Consider the following 19,259-nt stretch of genomic DNA (forward strand, 5'->3'; position numbering starts at 1 on the left):
ATTGGAGCTGAGTAACTGGCAAGTAACTCCAAGGAAATCCCAGAGCACTCACTTTTACTGAGTCCAGAAGGGGAAAGTGGGACCACTCACAGTCTACTGATGATAGTCATGAAAATAATATGGATAACAATGATGATAATATGAAGAAAACCGAATTTCAGGTTCATGTCATTAAAAAAACATTCGCCATTGAGACATAATTCTGTTGCATAATTTACTTGCTTTGATTACAAATAGTTAGATTACAATATTGCAAGTATACAATACGTAGGTCAGCAAGGCTAAGGTATAAAACTGATCCTGTAACTGAAGGAAACAAAGTTTGAATATACTGGGGCCAGTTGTACGAAGCCTAAATAAGTACTATCCACTTGTATAATTAAATCTGGCATGATTTGTATAGGAGTTGTCTACCAGATTATAACCTATGGATTCTATAATTAATTTGCTGGAAAGTGCTTTCATTTGCTGGATAGTGCTTATCCAATGGATAACTTATTCAGGCTGTGTAAAACTACCTTCTGATCTTTAGCAATCCGATTGACAAAACCACAGAATAACTTGATTTGTATATTATCTGGTAATTAGTAATGCTCTTATTTGCAATTGAACATCTACATTTATAATATATAAAGAACTATAGAAGTAAAAGTAAAAAATTAACCTTTTGTAAAACAAAAAGTAAGGTATTCTACAAGTTCTGAAGAAGTGAAAAAGAGCTTCAAGGTATGAGTACCAAGTTTTAAGGAAAAATCTAAAATTGGATCTTAAATATATTTTGAAACAAATTTTCAATAAGAGGAACAGAACTACGTAAGAATCAAAACAAATGGGGTCTCTAAAGTACGTTGATATTTTTTCCAATGAATCTCTCAATAAGAAAAATTGAAATAAACAATATTATAAATTTAAGAACTATTGTGACAATTTGGCTATTCTACTATTTTATCAATGAATTCCAGAAATCTTTTAGCATAATTATCTGGTTTTACTGTGGAAATCTCTGCACCAGCCTGAAAAGAATCGAAATGAAATCATCATCAGTGTATAAAGGTTTCTGCATCAAGCCATGACTTGCGGGGTGTCACAAAACAGCATTACATTCTACAGGTTATGCACAACTGGCTGGCTTTCAAGCTGGATGCATTTGTAAAGCCAAGAGAGGAGAGAGACAAGGGTGAAGAAGTTTTTAGTTGCATTCTATAATCTAAATCCTGCTGCCAGTAAAGGTGTAAAGAACATCTAGCAGGGAAGTAAAGCAGGAATAGTGTCCCTCATGTGCACTGATATTTTCAAATACATGTATTCAAGGATCAACAGATGAATAAGGCCCTGTTACTGGCTGATTTCTATTTTGCAGAAGCAGGATCAGCACTTCCTAAGCACAGTACACATGATGCAACAATGATAGAGTACAAACACTAAGAGTGTGCAATACTTTGCACTATTTAGGACTAAATAGCTCTAATTAAACAAAAGAAAACAACAACATTAGTAATAATTTAGCAGTATTTTAGGTTGCACTTTTAAGTGTTTGTACTCTACTTAAGGCTATTTTGTCTCTAATATGACAACTTGGCATGAAGGAGACAGCATGGTTGAGTGGTCATAGTGTCGGTCTCACAATCCGGTGCTACTGGGTTCGAGTCCCGCTGTGGCCGCTAGCTGAGACTGCATTTGACCCAAATTCTAATTAGTTCAGATTCAGTTTCTCGACTATACTTGTAAATAGCCTACTGGTTTGCCTCCTTGCCAGTTGGGATTCTTAACACACTTTATGTTTCTCTGATTATTTCTTCATTTCAGTTTATTAATTTGTGGACTACACCGTAAGTTAGTGGTCAGGTTCCACGTTAAATAAGGTTAAATTCTTTTTTTTCCAAATCACTTCAAATTCACACAACATGTAATATGACCAAATTAGGTCCTTAGGAACCAACATGATTGGACCTACAGCATACCCCCTTGCATGTGACATACACACAACACTAGTTTATCTGATAGCTAATAAGTGATAAGAATATGTAAGAACAAAAAAGAGCATTGACTGATTGATACAATGAAGGTGATTGGTGTAAACCAACATCGAAATGGATATTACCAGGCAAAATGGGTTAGATCATTTCAGGGTTAGCTAAAAATTATTTGGTCACCCTTTAATGGAGCATTAAAGAAACGTAATACATGTGTAGACCTTCCCCAAGATACGGCCAAATGCACATGTACTATACAAAGACTCAATTTGGATACATATTATCAGGCATAGAAGTATCATTACCATTTCACACTTTCCATGACATAGATTTTATTGGATGATTAAACAATAACAACAATAACACAAAGTGCATTAGCAAGCTGGCACCTTGGAGTCTTTGGGTGCTTTTTGATTTTAGTCAAACCATTAAGATAAGAGCAGCCAGTTTTCAGATCTTAGAAATAGACGATTAATGCAGCCTGAACCATTATTATTATTATTTATTATTTATTATTCATTTATTGTTTACAGGGTCCCTCTGGATATCAGCCAGTTAGCGGAATGGGCCACCCTGTTTTAATAAAGTCTTTGATTGATTGATTGATGTTTCTTTCTTTTTTTTCCTAATAGTAGAGTGATTACAAAGGTGTGACCAACACAGATTTTAGCTAACCCTAAAATGATCTATTGGATTTTGCTACATTAAAATGATAGCTTCAATAAAAACAAGTACCAAACCAAAATAGTAATTCTAAGTATTTGTATTAATGTTGTTGAATATTTTCTTTATGATTCTGTTGATTTACGACAGCTTTATGAAATAAAGATCATGAGATGAGAGTATGTTTATTGCTCAGAGTATGTTTATAAATAAGAAAACAAACATGCAACAAAGATGGTTTTAAAATGCTATGTTAACGTTAGAATTGTTAAGTAAGTATTTAGTATGATTTTAATAGTCTGGGTTAAGATATTTAAATGATGTATGGATGGTTTAAGGCCAAGCGTTTAAGGGATGTTTTACCCTATGTTGGTTTGCAGACCAATTGCCTTCATTGTTAGTTAGTGAGACTCTTCTCCAAGTCTTGGAGGCTGAAATCTAAAGTACATAAAAATAATGGACACCAGCTTACAGGTACTTTGACACATACTGCAACAACGTTCATGTGATTAGTGTTAGAACATCTATCTATTTTTAATGGTATCTTCTTGGGGTGTGCAATACTAACATAAAGGGTGCAATACTTACACCTCCCTCTAATGGGCTAGGAGGGTTTTTCCCATTGCTTCAGTTTTTTTCCCTTTACAAAAAACTACAGCCTACACCTAGATTCCAATATGATTGCTGAATAAAAATCACAAACACTGAGTAACAGAGGCCATGGAGGGGGTGGAGCATAGGGGGTTACAGTCCCCCCCCCCCCCCCCCCCCACTTTTTCCCTTTTCCCATACTAGTTTCTTACTAGTTTCTTATATTTTCCAATCTTAGCCCCCCCACTTTTTAGGATACTCCACTGCCCCTGAGAAACTCTCATTTGTTTTGGCCTATTGATAATCAGGTGAATATTGCATAGTTTGAATAATTTTGTCATTCCAAATGATGGATATCTAGCCAGTCTGCTAAATAAACACCAGAAGATACCATTAAAAACTTAACGATATACCGACCAAACTAACACCATGGATTAAACAGACCTTATGCATACAAACATACAAAACAATTGGAATAGTGTTAAGTGTTTGAACTAGTGTCAATTTTAATGGAATTTTAATGAATACAGTTAATCCAGTGAATTGAATAAGTGACTTCCTTTAAATGGCTTGCTATTAATTTACATTTTCATCACAGATGTTAGCATTTTAGTGCAAGCTTTTATAGCTGTTATTGATATTATGTTTTTATACTTGCCTTTTAAAAAAATGGTTTAATAATTTGCACATGGAATTTAAACTGAAAATGGTTTATTTGGTTCAATATTTTTTTCTGCTACCAGATGTTTTTCACCACAGTAATATGGAGTCCCTTTTCTCTTTTTTTCTTACTTTTTCATAAATGCTTTTGAATTCTAATAAAGTAAGAATATTCTTCTCTTGCATTCAATAAATACAAGCTGTTTTAGCGACCACAGACACATTTAAATGTCTTGGTTTTGTTACCACAATACCTAGATGCCAATAAAAAAGTATTGAATTCCAAAACACTGATATTTTTCATTTTGCATCCTTTAAGAATTAAACTTGACTTTTGTTGATGATGTCTTCTCAAAGAAGGCAAAGATCATAGCAGTATTTTATACTGATGAGAAAAAATACTATAATTATGATTTCCCAAACACATACAGTATTTATAGTTCATAGAAATAGGTACGTACCCCATGTTTGACAGTTTTTGCAGCATGAGCAGCTTTCTTTCCAGCACCATAATATGTAAGAACATCGATAATACCCATGAAGTATATCTCTCTTCTTCCTCCTATCAATAAAACCAAGTGTTTTTACTGATCATAAATAAAATGCTACAGGTTTTGCAGTACTATACATGATTCAAAGTGATCTTAGGATTTTTCACTTTCTCCAAAAGGTATTCCAAAAGCTATGCTATCAGTTTTATTCAGCTTTTTCGTAACGACCAAACAATGAAGATATTATTGAATGTCACCGATGAAAGCTTTAATATAATATTATTATAATATTTAGATTTTGTTGACCGTTTGTCAATTGCTTATCAACATGGTACGTCAGGTGACCCGTCGACTAACTGTCGGGCAACTGCCAATCAACAGCAAATTAACAGTCAATCAACAGATGGTTTGGATGGTAATAATTACTTTTACCTCTTAGATGCAAAACGTTTTCTTTAAAGACTGAAACACTAGCTTCTCAACAACTCATGCAATAATCTCACTTCTATAATAAATATTATTACACTCTTCCTAACATGCATTCAAAGTGCTTTCACAAAATGTTCAAACAGTCTACTGCATGTTTGCATTTTCATTTACCTAGTATTTACTTTATTAAAATGCTACTTTATTACATTTACCTTCAGCACTTTGCAATGAAAAGATACGTCCTTCTTTTTCTTCAAATTCAGCACTCCCAATGCTCAGCGAGCGAAAACGTTCATGATCAATAGCAGGTGGAGTGTCAGGAGGAGAGGTGGACAAATCTCCATCTTGGGGAGAGTCAGGGTCACTCTCTTCATTACTGTCGCACCTTCCTTCTTCACCTACTTCATCTTCATCGTCACCAGCATCAGCTAGATCACAATCATGAATACCCAGAAGCAGACTGTAGTCCATTATATTTAAACTTGTTAAAAACTTGAATGAAAATAAAAAAATCATTCAATCTTATATGCATTAAAATGAATTGGTTTGTCTGTACAGTGTGTCTTTGCACTTTCATTGTCGTTACCCTGTCTAGAGTGTGACAAATCACACTTTCATTTCTCTAATGTAAATTCATCACACACATGTAATGTAGCATTTTTCTTTTTCTATAGCTTTTTATTGCATTTTAATATTTATATAAGCAGGGGGTTAGGTTGCAATTTGGATGTAAGTTCTATTCCTTGCTCCTGTCACATCCCATTTCAATTTTTGAGTTATTGTACTAACATGTCCATTATTGTTATTTAGTTCTTTTGTAATGTGTTGTTATTTAATTATCTAAACTTAAACTAAGATAGCCAAGGGTTGCTAATAGCTGAGCCTTTTAACTATTGAGCAGCTATTATTCTTAGCCCTACATTACATCAGATTCATTCTTCATCAAAATTTTGGCAGGAAAGTAGTTGAGACCATTTATTATGGTCAATAATCACCTACCTCTACATCATCTTTCACTTTCTCTAATAAGGCTGCCTTTGCCTCTGTACCCACAACAATCTTAACATTATCTTTTGCAAAGTCATTATCTTTAAATGTTGGAAAGTCTTTTGTCTGAAAAAGAAGGTACAAGGATGAAAAAGAAATACTCTGAAAAAAATATATATAATTCTCTCCCACATATATACTACACGGTACTTTCATTGTGACATGGACCACAGGTGCTAGAACTTTTGTGATCTTTGGAATTCCTTCCTAGACAAGAATGTGGGTAACAATAGGATGGCTCTATAGGGGCCTACAGCTTGCTTACAGTATACAAATGAACCCGAGCAATACTTTTTTTTAAACTTTCTCACACAGCTATAGTTTATTCAATATCACTGATAAAGGCTTAGGAGTTAGCCAAAACATTTGTTTTGTTTTTAGAATAAAGTCAGAGAAAAACATATTTAAATGTATATAAAGTGATTTTACATAGCCTGTGAAAAATAATAAGTGTAACACACAGCACTTAGTAGACACTAATAATTCATTGTTTTCTTAAAATGTTTTACTTTGATTATAAAACCTATTTTGTTTCACAGGCAAAGTAAAATCATTCTAAAATGTTGTGATTTGAAGTCCTTTGTAACAGCAGACTGTTTCAAATATTTACCTTCTCTTTATGACTTGCTTGCCTATCCACAGTAGACCCTTTTAAATCATATTTTTTGTGTATTTTCAGTCTTGTTGCAAAAACGCTTCTCATCACTAGCATATATGTTTCTTTACCATCAACAGTGATTCTGTACAGTGCCAAGTACTGTGGTAGTAGAGTATTGGCATGTTTTTCTACGATAAACTAAAAACCAATATATTTTTAATAATAACTTTATTGGTGATAAAGTAGCAAATTCTCACAGATTTGAAAAACATGATATTATGAAATAAATATAAATGTAAGAAATCAGTTCTACTGTACATTTGAAAAAATTATATGTTTGTGGATTAGGCAAACTGTACTTGTGAGATGTGGCCTCAGCAAGTTGCTATGATCATGAAAGTTTCCAAGAGATTTGACACACTCGTGACAAAAAATAATGGCTGCTCAATGGTCAGACACGATGACCAGCCACATAAGACAAGTTAGCCGTTATGTACAGTAACTAGTCATGAGGAACAGCCCAGGTTTTAAAAAATGATGGTCATTGCACATTGTCCAGCCAGGAGTGGAACTTGTCCAATCACATCTTGGCCTTGACAGTCATTTTGACCAGTACTGTTGAGCCAAAAACGAGGTACATGACCATTCATCATGACTGGAAAGTAACTAGAAGTTATCTTAAGCCCTGCAAGTGTAAGAGGCTTTAAGCCAAACACTATCCATTGACAAGCCATTGTTTTTAGCGCTGCGCACTAGTTTCAATAACTCTATAATCCATGTAGTTTAGCTTTAAATACCCTATCTTAGCATTAATGGATGTTATGGATGTCAATAGGTTAAATATCGGCCTTTACTCAACCATTAAGCAACAATGAAGAGATTTTTATAGATACCATGAAAATAGCTTCTACAGTATTCCTTGCTGGCCAATGAAAAAAGATATTCTGCAATTCTTACTTACATGGTGGTATTCCTGTAGAAAGTTATGTAGCCTCTCCACTTCTTCACTTTCAATAGTTTTAGCATAGAATTTCTTATTTCTGGACACAAAAACTTTTGCTCCAGATCGTCCTGGACTTTCACATGCTATTGGTGACACTCGGAATGCATTCTAAAACATTTATACAGGCCAGATATTAAAACATTGTTAGAGTTCATAAATGTTTCCCTTTTAACAGACACGATTATGATTTCTATTCTATAAAACCCTTTCTATTAATTTGTTTAAACTCAATAGTACTTTGCACTGAGCTGCAAATTTTATGATATAAGTGGCACACATTGAGGGTGGCCATACTGAGGTACACACTCAGGGTGGCCACTGCCAGCCTTTTTCACTTTCTAAGGGCTTCTCTATGTTTTGGCTTAATTATTGGGTAACTTTTCAATTCTCTACTTACAGACAGCTCCTTATCATCAACTCCAAAGCGGTCCCTTAAATGACGGAACACCATTGGACAATACTCCTTGAACTTGAAATGGCTTGGTAAATTTTCTCTGTTGAACAGTTGAACAGTATTTCAAATTAATAAAACGAGGAAAACAATAGAACCACAGGACACCTAAGTACTGCCTAAAAAAACTCAGAAAGAAGTTATTTTTTTGTTATCGATTAAAGAGGAATATACAATAGAAATAGCTGGCAAGATTGCCCTAATTTACGATTAAAATTACTGATATGGATACAAAATTGTTTCATTCAATCAAGGACAATTTAGACCATCCTTTAAATAGCATTCTTCCAAAAATCAATCATACAAGATATAATCTTAGAAAACAGAGCACTATAAAATTAATACAGAGGGGTATAAAGCAATTTTTATGAATAGATTAGCTTTAAATAATTTAGGAATTTGATATATTTTAATTTCATTAATGTTAATTCTTAAATTCATATAGTTTTCAGTACATTATTATTATTATTGAACTTAAGCACATATTTTCTTGTTGTAGAAGGAAAAACTGTAATAATTATTTGTCATGGTTTCTTCAATTTCTCAGAATCAGAATCTTTATTACCATCAGATAAATAAAAATAATTTAATAAAGGTAATTTACATTAAAATAATTAAATTTGTCCAGTCAAATATTTGCTTTGTCGGTCAGTTTGACCAGTAATCTTGAGCCAGAAATGAGGTATGAACAAGCTCATCATGACTAGTAACTGAGCAGCAATTACTTTAAGCCATTATTTTAAGCCCTGGTGGTCATGTTGACCTATACTGCATCCCGGGGGGGTACTCCGTCAAAATTTGGGTAGGGGTGTTCCGCTGGGATTCTGAAAGGGGTACCCTGTTTATGACAAAAAAAAACAAATTTGTAGACCCTGTTCATGACAAAAGATATAATTAATTGCACTGAGTTCCCTTTCAATTATCATGTCATCTCGCTTATCGTTTTTTTACAACCATAATAACCAGTTTCGGTCAATACGAAAGTAGAATATGACAGGAAACTCAGGAAGAACTTGGAACTCGAGTGAAATTGCATACCCTGTTTATGACAAGAAGCTCGAAAAACCATACCCTGTTCAGCGGATCATCCCCGTATAGTCCATATATGGGAGTACCCCCCCCCCCCCCCAGGTACTGCATGTGTTACTAGTTTGAAAATGAAACAGCTTCATGCTGGACGTGCTGAGAAAATACATGAAATGTTTCATATAATTTATTTATGTCAACATTGATATTGTAAAATCAAAAATAACAAGAACAACATGGACTCACAAAACAACAAAAATATCTAGATCAATATTCAAAATAAACATTCGCAAATTAAAGAACTTGTAGAATTAGAAATTTGGTACAAAATGTGCAAAATAGAATAAAGAAATGAAAAAATAATAATAAAGATTTGAAACCCATGCAAGAAAAATAAAAACGTAACAAAATAGGATAAAGAAATAAAAAATAATAACGAAGATTTGAAATCCTTGTAAGAAAATAAGAGTCACAGTAAGAAAAGTTAAAATAATTTTTTAGGTAAATAAATAATGTGCTTTATAATAATTACTTATCTTGCTCAAAGTTTTGAGCAGTTTGAGCAATTAGTGGATTTAGCGCTATACAAATAAATATTATTATTATTATAAAGTTGTACTATAATTTTAATCTTTTATTTCAGAAGAAAAAAAAGAAAAAAGAATTCAATCCAGGCTTGAAAAAGTGTCCATGAAAAATACATTGTAAGCAGATTATTATTTACCAGATTTCCAACCCATCGACCCATATAATTTAATCATTTACAATTATCTATAATAATATTCTACACAATATATTGAATTCTCAAAGGAAAAGGAGTAATTTTCAAAATAAAAAATAATTTCCCTGGAAATGAAGATCGTTTTTGAGAAAATGAATGCTATCATAAAATTTTCTGATAAAAATCGTACAAGAACAAACAAGTATACTAATTATGTGAAGGAAATGTGTAACTTTAAGGTTTTCACCAATCACAAAATTTTGATTATCTAGTAGCATTTCCATTGAAGTAAGTAAAGTGTATCTTATTATGACCATGAACTTGTACACTTGCACTTAGATCATTATCTATGCTGAAGTAAAAAACAAGCAACAAAAGATACAAAGAATAAAGGAAAAAATATGTACAGAAATATAAACAAATATTGGGATGTATAAGACTGTTGTGGCACGTTAATAAAGACTGTGGTGAAATGTTAAAAACATACTAGAAATACCAAGAAAAATCAGAAACTGAAGACTAAAAAACAATCAAGGTATAATCTATAAAACAGAATTAGGAATAACATATGAGAGATGCAGTGATCTGGGAAACAGAATTTTGCTGAAATGCAAAATCTCACATAAATAATGCTACTTTGAATATTACAAAATCATAAAAATTATCCATTATAACCATTAAAAATATTATATCATAGAAATAAATGGGATTTAGCAGTGGCATTTTTACAGAGCAGCTCTTCATAACTGAAATTCTAATTGGGAATTAGAAGTTGATTTTTGCTGAATCCAGAAAAATAGAAATTTTAAGCAATAGAAAAACTATTGGAGGACAGGAGAGAACCAACAAGCAACTCTAAATACTAATAACATACAATGGTGAGTCTGGGAATCGAACCAGGGTCACATTGAATTAATGTAGCTGTTGTATAGCAATAACAATAACTCTTACATGACATTGGTTTCAGAAGAATCGGAAAAAGTTTCACATAATTAAAAAATAAATGAGACTTAACAGGAACATTTACACAGAGTGGCTATTCATTCATTAAATTCCAATTAGAATTTAGAAGTTCATTTTAACAGGGTGAGGAAAACTTTCATATATTTTTTTCTCTAGGTCACTTGCCTCCATCCCTCTAGTCCCCATTCAATACACTGAAACAAAAGCACCCCAAGATCACGATAAAAATAATTAAGATAACCACAAGAAAACTGCATGAAGTCTAATGAATGAGATAAAGCACACCAACCCATTCATGTTTGTAATTGCATTCAACTCTTCTCTTTTGGTCACTATTATACTTGATAATAGAGAAATCAGAAAGGTAAAAAAGAATTAACAAGACCAAAACAATATTACAATTTTCATCCAAGTATTAAATCAAGCAGACATGTACATAACTTTTAGCTAATTAAAAAATTGACTTTAACTTCGACACTAATTCCTGAAATCAAGGAATCAATAACAGCCAGTCATTAGAGAAATTGCAAAGTTATGAGGTTATAGTGTATGGTTGATAAAAACTTAGAGATATTTTTGACATTTTCCAATTTTTTTTCTTTTACTAGGTTATTTAAAGTAGACATTATTAAACCATAAGACCTTGTTTCCTTTTTGAAAGACATTTTCCTAAAATACTAACCAATGACAAAGCTCTGTGGGTCAGGTTTGAACCAAATTATGAGCCCCATAATCCAAGCTCAAAGGGGGGTAAAAACATCTTACAATAACACATTTTGATCAGTAAAGATATTAGCCTATTGTAGTCTATTGAGATTATTTATTAGCCTACAGACTTCAAAAACAATCTGGACACCTTTATCAAAACATTTTAGAAAATGTTTTGAAGAAAAAACACTGAAAAAATATCCGATTTTTTAGAGTAACCTTGACGACAAGCCAATAAATTCCATTCATAATATTTAATTGGCAAGCTGACAGAAAAGGAACCCCCAAAAAGTCTTCTAAAGCATATTTTACCTTCGAGGTAAACCAACATAAATATAAAGTAAAGCTTAGTAATTCAAGATCCTAAATCAAGTCATGGAAATCCTACGTACTCCGGACTCAGATTATAAGAAAATCTATTTATTTTTGTCCTGGGATTGCATTCTTCACCATTGTCCCAGGAATATCAATTATTTAACTATTTCATACACACTTGTTCCTTGAAAGAAAAAATCTTTACCTTGGATTTAAACAATATTTCGACCTCTCGAGAAGAAAATAACGAAAAAATATCAAAACAATAGCCAACTTCAAATAGAACTTATCCATTTTCTTCGCTAATGTAAAATTTATACACGCTCAATATTGATTTATTTTTTCCCACTATTACTTTGAATTGAGACTATTAGCGTTTATAGTGCTTTAGGGATATGTCTTTATATTTTTCGCTTTCGCAAATTTGAATGGGGAATAGGAGCTGGAGTTTGTACTGTACTCAAGTTTCGTTATTTGAATCAACAGAACAAAGAGGTCAACACTGAAGGCCATGTTTAGTAAGCATATTTTCCCAAATCCTTCATCTCGGACCAAAATTCGAATGCCTGCGCTCAACACAACGCATAATAAAATAAAATAAAACTTTGATTGAGTTAAATCAGTGTTTATCCTTTGAAACGCTAAAGTACAGACAATCCTTCCATTAAATAAAAAATAGTCAAAACACGAGACAATATTGCAGAGGATGGATTGACCTACTTACTTGTTATATAAATGATTATCTACACGGATTTTGGAGAAAGCTTTGAAATCATCTGGCATCAGCATTACAGGGACATTCAATGTGGAAAGCTCATTAATCTGGTGAAATAAGTGCGGTAATTAGCTTGAGATTAATGGGAAATGTTCGGTGTTTTTCGAGGCAAAACTTGACGTACCGTATGATTCACTCCCCACATCAACACCCCAAGAAGTGGATCGTTCGACCGAAATATCTTCACTTTCTGACTCACTGCTCGGAATTTCTTCTTCTTTTTCATTTTACTAGTAGACGCCATCATGTTAGAAACACTCTTGTGGCCCTACAGTGTGTTTTGGAGACGTTAAATCATGTTTTTACAGCCAATTCTTAACCCTACTTTTTGGTACTTGTCAAAATCCTACTGCCTATGCAGTATTATCCACAAGCCCTTGCAAACCCACTATTGTAGGAGGAGGGACTTGGTACTAGCCTTAACATTTCCGGTATCAGATTTTATTTCCGGTAATTCGAACATCCTCTGAGACTCTCCGAGACTCACCTTTTCCTCCTCTGTGTATTCTTTACCCCCACATCTAAGTGCTTTAGTTCAACTGATAGTCATTTTATTACAATTGGAGAGTCAAATTACGATTCGTGCAATTCCTCGTTTGTGATTTTTTTCCTATTTTGGTGTGACAGGTTGTGTACAGCTTTTCTGGAAGTCAGTCCGGAAGTTTTGATACCAGCGAAAGCGAGAATTAGGCGCTGGACTGTATTTTTTTTGAAAGTCGTCAAGGTTAAAAGAATGGTTCCAAATAGGGATCCAATTTTATGGAATTTGGTGGGTACTGGTAACTACCCCCATCCCCCCCAAAGGCCTCTTGAAATGCTCGAAGCTGCGCGACTGTAGTTATATTTCTACACACATTGTGTAGCATACCGTACCCTGAAAAGGACAGTACATTCATTCACTTCCGAAATTTGACTCCAAGTTTCGGAGATTTTTGAGAAATATTCAATAAACTCCTTGCGAGTGACGTCAAAGCAGCTCAATTCGATGGACAAAACAAAAGAATTTCAATCTCATGAGAATTGGAAGCCTATTGCTATCCTCCAAATTGATCTGCATTCCGACGTGCTGAAAGGGGACTATTCCAAAATTTCATCTCCCGAGGTGGCGCGTAGCAAGTAACCCCACCCCTTCCCTCTTTAGCGTTCCCCAATGACCTTCCACGCTGGGACAGATAGACCCAGGCAGATTTTCATGGGGAACTTTATCCTTTTAGGATATGACTAGAGAAATGAACGTATTTTGAAAGCAAGGTTGGTTGTGTTGTCGTTATTGCTAATAAAATATTATTTGCGTGTTATCACCGAGTCATTAGGAGCAGATAATATTTCATCTTACCTTGTGTTGGTTTGTATAAAGGGCGTATATCCTGACATTGATGATCATAGAAAGATTAATGACTTGAGTGAGTTACCTGGTTAATTGCTAGATGTCTCAATGAGTGACGGATCCAGGATGTCTAGAAGGTCTTGCGTTGGTCAGGTACGTTTTTTAGAGAGCGCGGTGTAGTGTAGTGCGGTGAGTGGAGTGGGATGCAGCGGATCTTCAGACTTACCAAAGTAAAATCTTGAAATTTTGTCAATTCGCGCACCAATGCAAATGTGTTGCGTATAGAGTGGTAATACGAGGAACATTTTTTCTGCAACTTGCAACACATAAATGTTGCAAGAAAAGCTACGCGATTTTGATGACGCACGGGAGTAGAGTAAGGCGAAATTTTAGCTGCATGCGGTTACTAAAAATAGCCCAAGCGGGAATTTACATGGCGCGCGCGTTATTAAGAAGTTTTCCTCTCTTATTTATGCTCTCTTGAATAACTGTATATTACCGGTGGCATTGTCTGTTTTCGAGTCGGTCTGTAGTCAAAAACCAAAACTAATGCACTATATATATAGCCAATTCACGTACATAAATAGGTTGATTTATTACACATTTAAACAATGATGTCGCCTATATATTTATCAAATGAGTTCCGTACAGGTTTGAATAGAACGTTCCTCCCAATTTGGCTTTCAGAGTGAACAAATGTTTCTGGCCAGGTCGAAGTTGGACTCAATAATGTTGTAAATGTATGAAACTATCAATCACTCAACCTTGATCTGGACTGTGGACTCAGGCGAATAATGGAAAGGTCTATTGAACGAAAGGGTACGTATATATATATCAGTCTGCTCAACAAAGTGTCCAGTGATGTCACTCCGTTTCCAGGGTAATATTTTATTAACGACATGAATAACTTTAAAAAAAGACAAACTGAGCAATGCTACGGAATAAAGCATCGATCACGTTTGGTACGACCTACTGGCATGTTTTACACTACGATAAAGTCACGAAACCTCACCTACCCTACCCTCCCCCACTTGTACAGTTGAAAGGTTGTAAAATATACTAAGAACGTAAAACATGCTGGGGCACTATAAGATAGTACGTGATAGGCTCCATTGCGGTGTGCGCTGGTCTATATAACCAAGGTCTTTGTAGCTATCCTTACGATCGCTTTAAAAAACGGATTATTTTAGTTCATTGGCTGGTGTAAGCAACCTGGGCCCGGTTGTACGAAGATTAAGTAGCGCTATCCGACTGATAAATCTTATCCAATTGATAGCGCTATTCACTCTTTGTACAACGGGGCCCTGGTTCTCCGCTTTCCGTCTAGAGCCAGCAAAAATACAAGTAACGTTCTCTGATTAAACTTTTGAAATATTTTGAAACTTATAACAAAAATTGTTCGATCCGCTTTTTGTGGTGGTGCGACTTGGCGCTAGACTGCACGAAGAAGCACTGGAACGATAACATATCAGATAAAGGGTCCAACTGAGCCGTCGAAGGGAAGTTAAACACCGTCGCCTTACTCTTTTCGTGGCCAAATAAAATCAGAAGAATTATTCATAACATTCCTCGTCTTTTCGTAGCCGGATACAAACGTTTTCAAGTTCCAACTTCTTCCTGAACATCGAGATAACCGATGTTCTCTATAGTGGCTCTTGAAGAATTTTTTACGAGCTGTCCTATCAAAGATCCGTGCTATGCTTGACTTTTATTGAAAGAGTTTTTGTTCAACAACAGCACAACGCCACAGTCCACCATATGTTGGTCTATTCTCGTGGTATACCTGTGGTTGGGTGTAACATTTGATAGGTGTTTGCGTCACCTGCTCCGATTGTAGATACTGCAAGTAAAAGGCTTTCGTGAGGCTTTGTGCATCATGTATTCTATTTTACACTTATCATAGGTATTAGCGTAAGATACCAACACGGTTATGGTGGCCATAAAATATTAGCTTTTGTATATAGCGGATATTACATTGCTGCGCTAGGAGATACGGATTTTATCTTCGAGTGGTGAGGTTCAGTATCTAGTTACGAGTGAACGCAGCGAACGAGTGAGATATTCTCATGAGGAAAAGATAAACTCCGTATCTCCAAGTGGCCATAAAATTATCAATTTATTTGCATTATAGTGCGAAAGGAGATAGAAGAGGGTAACCTTCGCAAGAACATCTCCTAAGATCGAAATGAAATTTAGAAATGTTGAGTTTTTGCGGAGCGAAACCGCAGAACCCCGAGTAAGTGGATCTTCAAAAATAGAAAGAAGTACGAATGTTTAAATGAATAAACCAGCGATAAGGCTCAAATAAAACGAGCGAACTGAACAAAACAAAACGAACTTATTGATTTCCCACATTTATAATTATTTGTTTGTTAGAAAGAAACAAAGATTTTAAGGTAGTTTTTATAAAGTGTGTGACTGTTTTTCTTGCATTTTGACGCACCTGGTCGTCTTAAGGGAGTCACGTGACCAATTAGTCTATTGTCCGATGACCAAACCTCCGCTTTTCCACAAAGTGTTTTGTGTTATATTGTCTGTGTTATATTGTCTGTGTTATATAAAAAATGATCGATAACTTTTCTTTGTGCAAGAATCTTACCTGCGGCTTGGCTGGAAAAGTCATCTGTACAGGTGAAGGAAATGCTGTAGAGAAAAAATGACATGTTAAAATGCCTAGTTAAAGTGTTATATTGGTGGCTGAAGACCTGGTTAGAGCCATTCTCAATCACACGAGCCCTCTAGCGATTGTTTCTGTCGCGACGAAGGTTTTGGTGGACATCAATCACAAGGCGTTTCCATAACATTGTCGGAAAACACAAAGCTATAAGGGCACGTGCCTATAGAATGTCATGAAACGCCTTGATTGACGTCCACCAAAAGCTTCTTCGTCGCGACAGAAACAATCGCTAGAACGGCACGTGTGATTGAGAATGGCTGTAAAGTAGGTGGTAGGGTGGGGGAGGGAAATAAGAGGCCAGATTGAAGGGAAAAGTTGATGCTGGCTAAATATCGAATAACCTCACGTTCGCTGGGGAATTGGAGGAATTCTTGAGGTGCATGTTACGTCTGCAGAGCCGCGATGTTGGTTGTTGACGATACCAAAGAATTTCTCATTAGCTTCTCTTGTTAGATCAACCAACATAGCGGCTGTTTCATTGTTATTTATACCTCAAGGTGTCATAGTGTGGTTGCACCCCAAAATTCACTACTGCCGTCAATAAGAGTATGTAAAGGTACCAAACAAGTTAATTGATTGCCGGCAGTGTATTGCCTGATTTCCCTGTCGCGAATGTTGTCTCAAACAGCACGTAGCAATGAAAACAGCGGTAATAATCAGTACCTGGTCTTTGAGGATATCGTTTCTGTTGACGAAATAAAAAGAATTTTCATTTAATTTGATATCTTACAATTGCCGAATTCCTTTTTCGGAATTAACTTTATTTCCGAAGAGAAGTCCCAATTATTTATAAGGAGAGAAATACAAAAATACCAGAAATGTTTTAAAATTAGTCGCTCAAATCTGCTGAAACCGCTACAAGCGTGGAAAAAGGGTAGAAATAAACCACACCCTGGTTAAATAAAGTTGACATTTAGATTTACCTGTGTCATTGCATAAACTTACTTTTAATCTTCGGAATGCTTCTGCTATTTTCAGTCTTTTCTCTTTGAAAAAAATCACTCCCTGCAAACACATGTGGAATCATACAAAAATTTATCAGGCTGGCAAACGTCGTTCCTCTCATGAACTGCGCATGCGCCACTGACAAGGTTTCTTTGCTGCTGACCGAGGAGAGACGGCTTTGAAGACAAACGGGAGGAGTGCGTCACGGAGAGTGATTGAGGTTTTCTCTTTACTTGTATTATGATAATGGAGAAACTCACGGTAAAAACATTTTGATTGGATGAACATTTATTGGTTCAACGAATGTCGACGTCAATTTCGTACCCGTGAACAGTACCTAACCTTTTCCGCACCGTTTTAGTTTCATACTAGAAGCCTAATTGTTACACAATTTCTCGCAATTTTATTCTTTTCTTTTGTTTTGTCGGCAGCGCGCAATAGACAGTTTTTATCACTGAACAAGTCGCTCGAATGGAATTTACGAATGCACGCATGTGTGTCTACCATGTCTACCAAAGGTTATTTACTAGGATTGCGCGCACATGACATTTTATAGCATTTTTTAGAGGAAAGTAATTTAATTAAGCTCCCTATTAAAGTGACATAAAAACAATAAACAAGTGTACCAGTTTCAAGACTTTTTCTACGTCTTCTTCTCTATAAAACGTTATGAATCCATATCTGAAAAGAAAGAACATGCATTTTTTATTCTTAGGTCAGTAGTATACGTAGTTCATTTTGCCTAACATCTTTGTCGCTATGTCCCATCTTACACTTAACTGTAACACAATAAAATGCCAACAATGCCTTGCCTCCGTGTTTTTATAAACACGCAGTTACCTAAGAATTCAAAAATTAGCTTGGTATGTAATAAACAACTTTTCCAGCAGTTCGTTTGTTTATATTTAGTTTTAGCAGTACTGACTTACCCTCGGCTAACATTTTCATAATCATATATGATCTTTCCGTCCAGAACAGCTCCGAAGTTGGTAAAAAACTCTATCAATTCTGTTGCAGTTGTCTGAATAATGATGAGAGGAAAAGATTATAATTTGATGCAATTTAAAAATTCTGAATTGCGCGATAGTTTAGCGTATGAACCCTGACACAACCTCTAGGCTGATTGAAGTCAGGGCACGACTGAAGTGATCAAAGCCAGCACGTTTAACTCACAGATCGAATTGGAATTTAGCTTGTTACTACCAAACTTAGGTTCTGCGTATGGTCAAGAAAAACCCTCAAATTAAGCGGGGTGAGAACTAAACACTCACATTTGGTGCCAAGTCCAGGACCCGAACCCAAGACCCCGCGGTGAGGCGAATGCAGTACTGCTACCACCTCTGTTTGCATTCTTATGTCTGTATTGCAGTGCACTGTAATCCAGCATTAAATCTACTTACATCAAAGGGTAATCCTCCTACGAATACCCTATTGGGCATCTTCTTTACAAGCGCGCTGTTGTCGTTTATACTAGTATACGCATTGGAACTTGCGGACTGCCAACTTCTTGACTGCTATTGTAATGTGAAATATTGGGATAGCAAAATAAGATGATACCTCGATTAAAGTGTACGGCACAACGGAATTCTCATAGCTTAAGTTTGGCATATATTTTAGAGGCCAGGATTTCTATTCTTACCATTGTACTTCCGAGGTCTTTGAGCATGAAGTCTCATACGCCAAAGAAAATATTTAACCAGAGCAACAAAAAGGCAGCCGACGACATTACGGCGCCTATATCAGATAACACGGCTGCTGATTAAGTGTCGGTATGGGATGAAAAAATGAAAATGAAAGAGAAAACGTTTTGCACAAGACCATACATTTCTTTGTAAATCATACCGCTTTCAAAAAACTTTTACCCCAAAAATATTGAACATATTACTCTCAAATTTT

The 19,259-nt window shown here is 35.2% G+C and overlaps 2 protein-coding genes across 3 annotated transcripts; both read right to left on the minus strand.

Annotated features, from left to right (window-relative positions):
* Positions 1–200: 200 nt before the first annotated feature.
* Positions 201–12,785, minus strand: LOC116290028 (phosphatidylinositol 5-phosphate 4-kinase type-2 alpha). Of its 2 annotated transcripts, XM_031696994.2 has the most exons (10): positions 12,539–12,785; positions 12,364–12,461; positions 7,853–7,949; positions 7,414–7,563; positions 6,465–6,650; positions 5,807–5,920; positions 5,020–5,299; positions 4,349–4,449; positions 3,000–3,074; positions 201–1,013 (listed from the first exon to the last, which is right to left on the minus strand). In XM_031696994.2, exons 1-10 carry the CDS (start codon positions 12,659–12,661, stop codon positions 933–935), a joined length of 1,305 nt encoding a protein of 434 aa, XP_031552854.1. In that variant the 5' UTR covers positions 12,662–12,785; the 3' UTR covers positions 201–932. The 2 variants fall into 2 exon arrangements, with proteins under 2 accessions (XP_031552854.1, XP_031552855.1); XM_031696995.2 differs by lacking the exon at positions 3,000–3,074.
* A 1,561-nt stretch (positions 12,786–14,346) lies between these two features.
* Positions 14,347–18,978, minus strand: LOC116290053 (protein boule-like). Its single transcript, XM_031697031.2, has 7 exons — positions 18,764–18,978; positions 18,293–18,384; positions 17,990–18,044; positions 17,364–17,423; positions 17,082–17,103; positions 16,341–16,384; positions 14,347–15,581 (listed from the first exon to the last, which is right to left on the minus strand). Exons 1-7 carry the CDS (start codon positions 18,800–18,802, stop codon positions 15,450–15,452), a joined length of 444 nt encoding a protein of 147 aa, XP_031552891.2. The 5' UTR covers positions 18,803–18,978; the 3' UTR covers positions 14,347–15,449.
* Positions 18,979–19,259: the final 281 nt, after the last annotated feature.

The sequence above is a fragment of the Actinia tenebrosa genome, unplaced genomic scaffold (genome assembly GCF_029948245.1).
Source record: "Actinia tenebrosa isolate PJP-AT-01 unplaced genomic scaffold, QUT_ActTen_1.0 PGA_scaffold4__44_contigs__length_22323623, whole genome shotgun sequence".
NCBI lineage: Eukaryota > Metazoa > Cnidaria > Anthozoa > Actiniaria > Actiniidae > Actinia > Actinia tenebrosa.